At 51.0% G+C, this 12,574-nt stretch overlaps 1 protein-coding gene across 3 annotated transcripts in view; it reads left to right on the forward strand.

Annotated features, from left to right (window-relative positions):
• Window positions 1–12,574, forward strand: part of LSP1 (lymphocyte specific protein 1) — an 89,966-nt gene that overhangs the window by 36,959 nt on the left and 40,433 nt on the right. The window contains exon 1 of one of the 3 annotated variants that reach the window (XM_038764369.1): window positions 3,128–3,204. The exons of the other annotated variants lie outside the window; for them this stretch is intronic. Within the exon in view, the coding sequence (XP_038620297.1) occupies window positions 3,146–3,204 (59 nt within the window). The 5' untranslated portion in view covers window positions 3,128–3,145. Of the gene's footprint in view, window positions 1–3,127; window positions 3,205–12,574 lie in introns of those variants that run through there. 3 annotated transcript variants of the gene reach the window in all.

The following is a 12,574-nucleotide window of genomic DNA, read 5'->3' on the forward strand; positions in this document are numbered from 1 at the left end:
CCCCACAGAGACACGCATAGCGACACTCAAGAGACATAGAGTGACCCAGTCACACAGAGACACCCACGCATAGAGGCTTAGAAACACACAAAGAGACATAACCACACAGAGACACTCAGAGACATATACAGAGGGACACACCCACGCAGAGACCCTCAAGGACACATTCAGACACACAGCCAGAGACACACATACAGACACTTAGAGACAAAGGCAGAGACACACCCAGAAACCCTCAGTGGTACGTTGAGACACAGCCAAACGGAGACCAGAGACACATTCAGAGAGACCCAGCAAAGCAGAGACACCCACAGAGAGGCATTCAGAGACACAGCCAAACAGAGACACCCACAGAGACGCTCAGAGACACAGCCAAGCAGAGACACCCACAAAGACGCATTCAGAGGCACACAGCCAGACAGGGACATATCCAGCGCTTAGAACAGTGCTTTGCACATAATAAGTGCTTAATAAATGCCATCATTACTACTATTATACAAAGATACACACACACTCAGAGAGACACAGCCAAACAGAGACACCCCCCAGAGACCCCCAGGGACCCCCTCAGAGAGACACAGCCAGAGACACCCCCAGAGAACCTCAAAGACTCCCTCAGAGAGACACAGACCCCCAGAGACACTCTCAGAGAGACACAGCCCAACAGAGACACCCCCAGAGACTCTCAGGGACCCCCTCAGAGAGACACAGACCAACAGAGACGTCCCCAAAGACCTCCAAGGACCCCCTCAGAGAGACACAGCCCAACAGAGACACCCCCAGAGACACTGTCAGAGAGACACAGCCCAACAGAGACACCCCCAGAGACCCTCAGGGACCCCCACAGAGAGACACAGACCAACAGAGACACCCCCAAAGACCTTCAAGGACCCCCTCAGAGAGACACAGGCCAACAGAGACACCCCCAGAGACACTCTCAGAGAGACACAGCCCAACAGAGACACCCCCAGAGACCCTCAGGGACCCCCTCAGAGAGACCCAACCCAACAGTGACACCCCCAGAGACCCTCAGGGACCCCCCCAGAGAGACACAGACCAACAGAGACACCCCCAGAGACACTCAGAGAGACCCCAGCCCAACAGAGACACCCCCAGAGACCCTCTCAGAGAGACACAGCTAGAGGCCCTCAGGTACCCCCTCAGAGAACCACAGCCCAACAGAGACACCCCCAGAGACCCTCAGGGACCCCCTCAGAGAGACCCAACCCAACAGTGACACCCCCAGAGGCCCTCAGGGACCCCCTCAGAGAGACACAGACCAAAAGAGACACCCCCAGAGACACTCAGAGAGACCCCAGCCCAACAGAGACACCCCCAGAGACCCTCTCAGAGAGACACAGCTAGAGACCCTCAGGTACCCCCTCAGAGAACCACAGCCCAACAGAGACACCCCCAGAGACCCTCAGGGACCCCCTCAGAGAGACCCAACCCAATACTGACACCCCCAGAGGCCCTCAGGGACCCCCTCAGAGACACAGACCAACAGAGACACCCCCAGAGACACTCTCAGAGAGACCCCGGCCCAACAGAGACACCCCCAGAGACCCTCTCAGAGAGACACAGCTAGAGACCCTCAGGTACCCCCCTCAGAGAACCACAGCCCAACAGAGACACCCCCAGAGACCCTCAGGGACCCCCTCAGAGACACAGACCAACAGAGACACCCCCAGAGACACTCTCAGAGAGACCCCAGCCCAACAGAGACACCCCCAGAGACCCTCTCAGAGAGACACAGCTAGAGACCCTCAGGTACCCCCTCAGAGAACCACAGCCCAACAGAGACACCCCCAGAGACCCTCAGGGACCCCCTCAGAGAGACCCAGCCCAACAGAGACACCCCCAGAGACACTCTCAGAAAGACACAGCTAGAGACCCTCAGGTACCCCCTCAGAGAACCACAGCCCAACAGAGACACCCCCAGAGACACTCAGGGACCCCCTCAGAGAGACCCAGCCCAACAGAGACACCCCCAGAGACACTCTCAGAGAGACACAGCTAGAGACCCTCAGGTACCCCCTCAGAGAACCACAGCCCAACAGAGACACCCCCAGAGACCCTCAGGGACCCCCTCAGAGACACAGACCAACAGAGACACCCCCAGAGACACTCTCAGAGAGACCCCAGCCCAACAGAGACACCCCCAGAGACCCTCTCAGAGAGACACAGCTAGAGACCCTCAGGTACCCCCTCAGAGAACCACAGCCCAACAGAGACACCCCCAGAGACCCTCAGGGACCCCCTCAGAGAGACCCAGCCCAACAGAGACACCCCCAGAGACACTCTCAGAAAGACACAGCTAGAGACCCTCAGGTACCCCCTCAGAGAACCACAGCCCAACAGAGACACCCCCAGAGACACTCAGGGACCCCCTCAGAGAGACCCAGCCCAACAGAGACACCCCCAGAGACACTCTCAGAGAGACACAGCTAGAGACCCTCAGGTACCCCCTCAGAGAACCACAGCCCAACAGAGACACCCCCAGAGACCCTCAGGGACCCCCTCAGAGAGACCCAGCCCAACAGAGACACCCCCAGAGACACTCTCAGAGAGACACAGCTAGAGACCCTCAGGTACCCCCTCAGAGAACCACAGCCCAACAGAGACACCCCTAGAGACCCTCAGGGACCCCCTCAGAGAGACCCAGCCCAACAGAGACACCCCCAGAGACACTCTCAGAGAGACCCAGCCCAACAGAGACGCCCCCAGAGACCCCCTCAGAGAGACACAGCTAGAGACCCTCAGGGACCCCCTCAGAGAACCACAGCCCAACAGAGACACCCCCAGAGACCCTCAGGGACCCCCTCAGAGAGACCCCAACCCAACAGTGACACCCCCAGAGACAGAGCGCCCCAGCCACACAGAGATCCCCAGAGACCCAGAAGCATCCCCACCCGGAGACCCTCACCCAACCCCCAGAGACAGAGAGACCCTGGGGAAGCCCACCCCCAGATTGGGGGGCGGGGGGGGGGACCCCAGCAGACCAGGGGGACAGAGCCGGCCAGGGAGGGGCGGAGGGGGCGGGATCCCGGAGGAAAAGGGAGGAGAAGGAAGGGGGGGAGGGGAAGGAAAGGGAGGGAAGAGGAGGGGGATTGCGAACTGTGCAGCGCCCGGGGACCGTCCAGAGATGACCAGCGCCGTCCTCAGACGGAGTTCCAGCAAACAGGGACTGGAGCACCTGCTACGGTGGGTGTCATCGGGTTGGGGGGGTCCTGGGGGGTGGGGAGGGGGTCCTTTGTTCCTCCCCGGGGGTCGCGGAGGGGGTGGCATTCATTCAGTCGTCCATCCATCCCCCGTATTGGACCCCCAGGCCGGGGCTGGGCTCCTTTTCTGGCCGGATCGTCCTCTGCCAAGCGCTTAGGACAGCGCTCAGCACACGGTCAGCCCCCCATAATACGACCGGACGAATGGCTGAGCGCCCACGGTGTGGGGAACACTGTCCTAAGCGCTGGGGAGAGCACGCTGCAGCCAGGGAGGGGGACGATCCCTGCCCGCAGAAGGGAGGAGGAGAGAAGGGGGCAGCTGTCTAATTAAGAGGGCATCGATAGAAATCAATATTTATCAATAGAAATCAACATTTATCCATAGAAATCATTATAGGGGCACGAAAGCAGGCGGCGGGGGGGTTCCTTTCTGCCCTTGAAGACGGGAGGGGTCTGCAATAATAATAATAATGATGATGATGATGATGATGAATAATGATGCTGGCATTTGTCAAGCGCTTACTATGTGCCGAGCACTGTTCTAAGCGCTGGAAAGTTCCCGCCGTCCGTGGGGGTGGGACCGGGGTCAATCACTCGCCCGTGTCCCCCCCCCAGGCACCCCACCGAGGGACGAGGAAGTGTCCGGCCTCTGCTCTCCGCCTTTGTTCTCCGACCGCAGGCGGAGGCCTTCGGCAGGACTGGCCCAGGGGTGGGGATTTTGCAGGAGAAGGCCGAGGAAAGGGAGATGAGGGATTGTGTGTGTGTGTGTGTGTGTGTGTGTGTGTATGGGGGTGGGTGGGTGGGAGGCATCGGGGGTGGAATTGTGGAATTAGGTGTGATTGTGTGTCTGTGTGCCCGCTCAGCAGCAGCGGGGGACTGTGTTGTCCAGGGTGTCAGAGAGAAAGCATGTGTGTGGGTGGGTGTGATTGTGTGTTTGTGTGGGTGGGTGGGGGTGATCGTGTGTGTGTGTGCTCATCAGCTGGGGGGACTGGGTTGGGGAGGGTGTGAGAATCCGTGGACAGGTCAGGATGTCAGAGAGAATGTGTGTGTGTGTGTGTGTGTGCGTGTGCGTGTGAAAGCATGTGTGTGTCAGGGGGTGAGAGAGAATGTGGGTGGGTGGGTGGGTGTTTGTGTGAAAGCGTGTATGTGTGATTTTGTGTGTGTGGTTGTACGTGTGTGTGCTCATCAGCTGGGGGGACTGGGTTGGGGAGGATGTGAGACTTCGTGGACAGGTCAGGGTGTCAGAGAGAATGTTTGTGGGTGTGCGTGTGGGTGAAAGCATGTGTGTGTGATTTTGGGTGTGTGGGTGTGTGTGTGCTCATCAGCTGGGGGGGACTGTGTTGGGGAGGATGTGAGACTTCGTGGACAGGTAAGGGGGTCAGAGAGAATGTGTGGGTGTGCGTGCGGGTGAAAGCATGTGTGTGTGATTTTGGGTGTATGTTTGGGTGTGTGTGTGTGCTCATCAGCTGGGGGGACTGGGTTGGGGAGGATCTGAGACTTCGTGGACAGGTCAGGGTGTCAGAGAGAATGTGTGTGTGGGGGGTGTGCCTGTGAAAGTGTGTGATTTGTGTGTGTGTGTGTGTGTGTGTGCTCATCAGTTGGGGGGGACTGGGTTGGGGAGGGTGTGAGACTTCGTGGATAGGTCAGGGTGTCAGAGAGAATGTGTGTGGGGGGGTGGGTGTGCGTGTGAAAGTGTGTGGTGTGTGTATGTGTGCTTGTGCTCATCAGCTGGGGAGACTGGGTTGGAGATGGTGTGTGACTGCGTGTAAAGGTCATGGTGTCAGAGAGAATGTGTGTATGTGTGAAAGTGTGTGTGTGTGATTGTGTGTCTGCGTGGGCGCGCTCATCAGCAGCGGGGGACTGCGTTGGCCAGGGTGTCAGAGAGAGAGCATGTGTGTGTGTGGGGGGGGGTGTGATTGTGTATGTGTGTGTGCTCATCAGCTGGGGGGACTGGGTTGGCGCGGGGGTGTGACTGCGTGAGATGGAATGTGTGTGGGTGGGAGTGTGCGTGTGAAAGTGTGTGCTTGTGAAATTGGGCACGTGTGCGTGTGAAAGTGTGTGTGGGTGGGTGGTGGTGCGTAGAGACAGACTGTGAGCTCGTTGCGGGCAGAGATTGTCTCTCTTTATTGTTGCAGTGGCCTTTCCCAAGCGCCTAGTCCAGTGCTGTGCACACAGTAAGCGCTCAGTAAATACGGTTGAATGAAGGAGTGAATTGCAGGAAGCTCCTGGGGTCTGCCCCTTCTCATTTCTGCTTCTGCTTCCGCCCTAGCTCGGTTCAAACGTGGGGCACAGATGCGGGGGCGGGGCACAGGCTTGGGGAGGGGGACAAAGGCCTTTGGAGGGGACGGGCCTGGCCCTCACGCCTGCCTTCGAGGAGTTTAAGCCTAAAGAATTAATAATAATAACAATAATAATAACTATGATTAGCAGATTATTCATTCATTCATTCATTCATTCATTCATTCAGATTATTCATTCATTCACAGTCCCTTTTAGACTGTGAGCCCACTGTTGGGTAGGGACTGTCTCTATCTGTTGCCAATTTGTACTTCCCAAGCGCTTAGTACAGTGCTCTGCACATAGTAAGCGCTCAATAAATACGATTGATGATGATGATGATGGTTCATTCAATCGTATTTATTGAGCGCTTACTGTGTGCAGAGCACTGTACTAAGCGCTTGGGAAGTACAAGTTGGCAACATCTAGAGACAGGCCCTACCCAACGGTGGGCTCACAGTCTAGAAAAGCAGAGGGATCCTCCAATCCTCTAGACTGGAAACTCGCTGTGGGCAGGGAAACATACCTACCACCTCTGTTCATTCATTCAGTCTTTATTGAGCGCTTACTGAGGGCAAAGCATTCAATCAATCAATCAATTGTATGTATTGAGCGCTTACTGTGTGCAGAGCACTGTACTAGGCGCTTGGGAAGTACAAGTCAGCAACACATAGAGACAGTCCCTACCCAACAGCGGGCTCACAGTCTAGAAGGGGGAGACAGAGAACAAAACCAAACATACTAACAAAATAAAATAAATAGAATAGATATTATTCATTCATTCAATCATTCATTCAATCATATTTATTGAGCGCTTACTGTGTGCAGAGCACTGTACTAAGCGCTTGGGAAGTACAAGTTGGCAACATACAGAGACGGTCCCTACCCAACAGTAGGCTCACAGTCTAGAAAAGCAGAGGGATCCTCCAATCCTCTAGACTGGAAACTCGCTGTGGGCAGGGAAACATATCTACCACCTCTGTTCATTCATTCAGTCTTTATTGAGCGCTTACTGAGGGCAAAGCATTCATTCTTTCAATCGTATTTATTGAGCCCTTACTGTGTGCAGAGCACTGTACTAAGCACTTGGGAAGTACAAGTTGGCAACATATAGAGACGGTCCCTACCCAACAGTGGGCTCACAGTCTAGAAAAGCAGAGGGATCCTCCAATCCTCTAGAATGGAAACTCGCTGTGGGCAGGGAAACATATCTACCACCTCTGTTCATTCATTCAGTCTTTATTGAGCGCTTACTGAGGGCAAAGCATTGTTTGAAGCACTTTGTACGCTCCCAAGCGCCTAGTACAGTGCGCTTAGTACAGTGCTCTGCTCACAGTAAGTACTCAATAAATACGATTGAATGAATGAATGAATAATACAGTGCTTAGCACGCAGTAAGTGCTCAATAAATGTGTGCTTTGCACACAGTAAGTGCTCAATAAATATGATTATTGACTGGTTGGCTGATGGGGAAAGGTAGAAATGGCAATGGGAAAATAAAGGATTTAAATTGGGAAGCAATGTGGCAGATCATTGTGGACAGGGAATCTGTCCATATATTGTTATATAGTACTCTCCCGAGCACTTAGTACAGTGCTCTGCACACGGTAAGCGCTCAATAAATACGCTGAACTGACTGACTGACCAAATGGAAACAGCAAGGGCTTGGGAGTCAAAGGACAGGAGTTCTAATCCAGGTTCTGCCACATTTCTCCCCCTTCTAGACTGTGAGCCCACTGTTGGGTAGGGACTGTCTCTATATGTTGCCAACTTGTACTTCCCAAGCGCTTAGTACAGTGCTCTGCACACAGTAAGCGCTCAATAAATACGATTGATGATGATGATGATGATGTCTGCCGTGTGACCTTGGGCAAATTCATTCATTCATTCATTCAGTCGTATTTATTGAGCGCTTCCTGTGTGCAGAGCACTGTACTAAGCGCTTGGGAAGTACAAGCTGGCAACATATAGAGACGGTCCCTACCCAACAGCTGGCTCACAGTCTAGAAGGGGGGGAAGACAGACAACAAAACATATTAACAAAATAAAATAAATAGAATAAATATGTACAAATAAAATATAGAGTAATAAATCTGTACAAACATATATACATATATACGGGTGCTGTGGGGAGGGGAAGGAGGTAAGGCGGGGGGATGGGGAGGGGGAGGAGGGATCACTTCAGTTCTCTGGGACTCAGTTACCTCATCTGTAAAATGGGGATTGAGATTGTGAGCCCCATGTGGGACAGGAACTGTGTTCAACCTGATTACCTGATTACCTTATATCTACCCCACTACTTAGAACAGTGCTTGGCACATAGTAAGTGCCCTCCCTCCTCAAATCCAGCAGACAATGACTCTCCCCCTCTTCAAAGCCTAATTGAAGGCACATCTCCTCCAAGAGGCCTTCCCTGACTACGCCTCACTTTTCCTCATCTCCCACTCCCTTCTACGTTGCCCTGACTTGCTCCCTTTGCTCTTCCCCCTCTTCCCAGCTCCACAGCATTTATATGTCCGTATCTGTCATTTTACTTGTTTGTATTGAGAAGCAGCGTGGCTCAGTGGAAAGAGCATGGCCTTTGGAGTCAGAGATCATAGGTTTGAATCCACATGTCTGCTGTGTGACCTTGGGTAAGTCACTTAACTTCTCTGAGCCTCAGTTACCTCATCTGTAAAATGGGGATTAAGACTGAGCCCCACATGGGACAACCTCATTACCTTGTTTCCCCTCCCCAGCGCTTAGAACAGTGCTTTGCACATAGTAAGCGCTTAACAAATGCCATTATTATTATTATTATTGATGTCTGTCTCCCCCCATCTAGACTGTGAGCTCATTGTGAGCAGGGATTGTCACTGTTTATTGCTGTATTGTAGTTTCCTAAGCGCTTAGTAAGTGCTTAATAAGTATGATTGAAAGAATTATTATTATTATTGACAGATTATTATTTGGCAGTCAATCATATTTGTTCAGCGCTTACCATGATAATAAATAATAATGGTATTTCTTAAGCGCTTACTATGTGCCAAGCATTGTTCCAAGCGCTGGGGTAGATACAGGGTAATAATAATAATAATGATGGTATTTGTTAAGCATTTACTATGTGCCAAGCACTCGGGGGGGGGGGGGGGGGGGGGGGGGGGGGGGGGACACAAGGTGATCAGGTTGTCCCACGGGGGGGGTCACAGTCTTAATCCCCATTTTACAGATCAGGGAACTGAGGCACAGAGAAGTGAAGTGACTTGCCCAAAGTCACCCAGCTGACAAGTGGCGGAGCTGGGATAATAATAATAATAATGATGGTATTTGTTAAGCTCTCACTATGTGCAAAGCACCGTTCTAAGCACTGGGGAGGTTACAAGGTGATCAGGTTGTCCCATGGGGGGCTCACAGTTTTAATCCCCATTTTACAGATGAGGGAACTGAGGCACAGAGAAGTGAAGTGACTTGCCCAAAGTCACCCAGCTGACAAGCGGCAGAGCTGGGATTTGAACCCGTGACCTCTGACTCCAAAGCCCGTGCTCTTTCCACTGAGCCACGCTGGGATTAGAACCCATGACCTCAGACTCCCAAGTCCGTGCTCTTTCCACTGAGCCACGCTGCTTCTGCAGAGCACTATAATAATAATAATAATAATAATAATGATGGCATTTGTTAAGCGCTTACTATGTGCAAAGCACTGTTCTAAGCGCTGGGCGGGGATGCAAGGTGATCAGGTTGTCCCACGTGGGGCTCGCGGTTTTAATCCCCATTTTACAGATGAGGTAACTGAGGCTCAGAGAAGTGAAGTGACTTGCCCAAAGTGACACAGCTGACAATTGGGCAAGCCACCTCACTTCTCTGTGCCTCAGTTACCTCATCTGTAAAATGGGATTAAGACTGTGAGCCCCACGTGGGACAACCTGATCACCTTGTATCCCCCAGCGCTTAGAACAGTGCTTTGCACATAGTAAGCCCTTAATAAATGCCATTAAAAAAAAAAATTGGCAGAGCTGGGAATTGAACCCATGACCTCTGACTCCAAAGCCCGTGCTCTTTCCACTGAGCCACGCTGCTGTACTAAGTGCTTGGGAGATTGCAATAGAACAATAAAAGGGGCACATTCCAATAAAAGGGGCACATTCCCTGCCCTCAGAGAGCTTATATACTGGCACAGGGAGTGACTGGGGTGATGCGCTGAGCCTTAGAGCGGGGTGGGGGGCTGGGACTTGGGGGGGGGAGGGGGGACCAGGGCTCACCTCCCACCTCACAGAAAGTCAGAGGGGATTAGCTGTGCCACAATGAGTAGGGGTTCACTGCCCCCCAACTGTTTATCTGACAGGGACCAGAGACTGCTCTAGAGCAATTAAATGGGAATTAAGACTGTCGGACAACCTTGATTACCTAGTATCCCCCTCCCCCAGCGCTTAGAACAGTGCTTTGCACATAGTAAGCGCTTCATAGATGCCATTATTATTTATTATCATGTTAAGCGCTTAACAAATCCCGGCTCTGCTACATGCCTGCTGTGTGACCTTGGGTAAGTCACTTAACTTCTCTGAGCCTCAGTTACCTCATCTGTAAAATGGGGATTAAAAATGTGAGCCCCACGTGGGACAACCTGATCACCTTGTATCCCCCCCCCAGCGCTTAGAACAGTGCTTTGCACATGGTAAGCGCTTCATAGATGCCATTATTATTTATTATCGTGTTAAGCGTTTAACAAATCCCGGCTCTGCTACATGCCTGCTGTGTGACCTTGGGCAAGTCACTTAACTTCTCTGAGCCTCAGTTACCTCATCTGTAAAATGGGGATTAAAAATGTGAGCCCCACGTGGGACAACCTGATCACCTTGTATCCCCCCCCAGCGCTTAGAACAGTGCTTTGCACATAGTAAGCGCTTAACAAATGCCATTATTATTATTATTAAATATGATTGACTGCCAAATAATCATCTGTCAATAATAATTCCTTCAATCATACTTATTAAGCACTTACTAAGCGTTTAGGAAAGTACAATACAGCAATAAACAGTGACAATCCCTGTTAAATCAATCAGTCAGTCAATCGGTCAATCAATATACTACCACTAAGAATAACAATTATGATATCGGTTAAGCTCTGACTATGCTTACTAGAGAAGCAGCGTGGCTCAGTGGAAAGAGCCCAGGCTTGGGAGTCGGAGGTCATGGGTTCTAATCTCGGCTCCACCACATGTCTGCTGTGTGACCTTGGGCAAGTCACTAAACTTCTCTGAGCCTCAGTTACCTCATCTGTAAAATGGGGATTAAGATTGTGAGCCCCACGTGGAACAACCTGATCACCTTGTAACCTCCCCAGCTCTTAGAACAGTGCTTTGCACATAGTAAGAGCTTAACAAATACCATCATTATTTTTATTATTATTATGGGTTCTAGTCCCGGCTCCACCACATGTCTGCTGTGTGACCTTGGGCAAGTCACTTCACTTCTCTGAGCCTCAGTTACCTCATCTGTACAATGGGGACTAAGGCTGTGAGCCCCAAGTGGGACAATCTGATCACCTTGTAACCCCCCAGCGCTTAGAACAGTGCTCGGCACATAGAAAGTGCTTAACAAATGCCATCATTAATTAATTAATTATGTGCCAGGCACTGTTCTAAGCACTGGGGTAGGTACAAGCATGTTGGGCTCCCAGTCTCAATCCCCATTTTACAGGTGAGGTAACTGAGGCACGGAGAAGGGAAGTGACTTGCCCAAGGTCACACAGCAGACAAGTGGCAGAGCCGGGACTGGAATCCACTAGGCCACACTGCTTGTCTCAACAGCTGCAGGCTGCGAGGGAGCTAGAGTTTTTGGCGGGTGGGAAAGGCAAACACTGTTTTATTTTGCTGTATTGAAGGTTTTGTGACAAGCTAAACAGCTGCTTTCCCCTCTTTTTCTGGAAGCAAACCTCTTCCCTCCGTGTCCTCTAGACTGTAAGTTTTTTGAGAAGCCTAGTGGATAGAGCACTGGCCTGGGAGTTGGAAGGACCTGGGTTTTAATTCCGGCTCCGCCACTTCTCTGCTGGGTGACCTTGGGCAAGTTACTTCACTTCTCTGTGCCTGTTACCTCATCTGGAAAATAATAATAATAATAATTATGATGGCATTTATTAAGCGCTTACTAGGTGCAAAGCACTGTTCAAAGTGCTGGGGAGGTTACAAGGTGATCACGTTGTCCCACGGAGGGCTCACAGTCCCCATTTTACAGAGGAGGTAACTGAGGCACAGAGAAGTTAAGTGACTTGCCCAAAGTCACTTAAGTCACTAAAATGAGGACTAAGACTGTGAGCCCTCTGTGGGTAAGGGACTGTGTCCAATCTGATTAGCTTGTATCTACACCAGTGCTTAGAACAGTACTTGACACATAGTAAGCACTCAACAAATATAATAATGATGGCATTTATTAAGCATTTACTATGTGCACAGCACTGTTCTAAGCGCTGGGGAGGTTACAAAGTGATCAAGTTGTCCCACGGGGGGCTCACAGTCTTAATCCCCGTTTTACAGATGAGGTCACTGAGGCCCAGAGAAGTGAAGTGACTTGCCCAGAGTCACACAGCTGACAATTGGCGGAGCCGGGATTTAAACCATGACCTCCGACTCCAAAGCCTGGGCTCTTTCCACTGAGCTACGCTGCTTCTGTAATATTATCATTAGCTCATCTCTAGACTGTAAGCTTGTTGTGGGCAGGGAATATATCTGTGTATTGTTATAGTGTACTCTCCCAAGCATTTAGTACAGTGCTCTGAACACAGTAAGCGGTCAATTAATACCACTGAATGAATGAATTGAATGAATATTATTATTATTATTGAGAGCAGGGAGTGTGTTTACCAGTACACTACCTGGTACATAGTAAGCACATAACAAATACCATAAACAAACAAACAAATGGAAAAAAAAAGCTATTTTTCTATTGTAGTCCCTCAAGCACTTAGTACAGTGTTTTGCACACCGTAAATATTCAATTAATTTTTTAAATGGTATTTGTTAAGTGCTTACTTCGTGCCAGGCACTGATCTAAGCTCTGGGGTAGAAACAAGGTAATCAAGTTGGACACAGTCCCTGTCCCAT

The sequence above is a fragment of the Tachyglossus aculeatus genome, chromosome 22 (genome assembly GCF_015852505.1).
Source record: "Tachyglossus aculeatus isolate mTacAcu1 chromosome 22, mTacAcu1.pri, whole genome shotgun sequence".
Classification (NCBI taxonomy): Eukaryota; Metazoa; Chordata; class Mammalia; order Monotremata; family Tachyglossidae; genus Tachyglossus; species Tachyglossus aculeatus.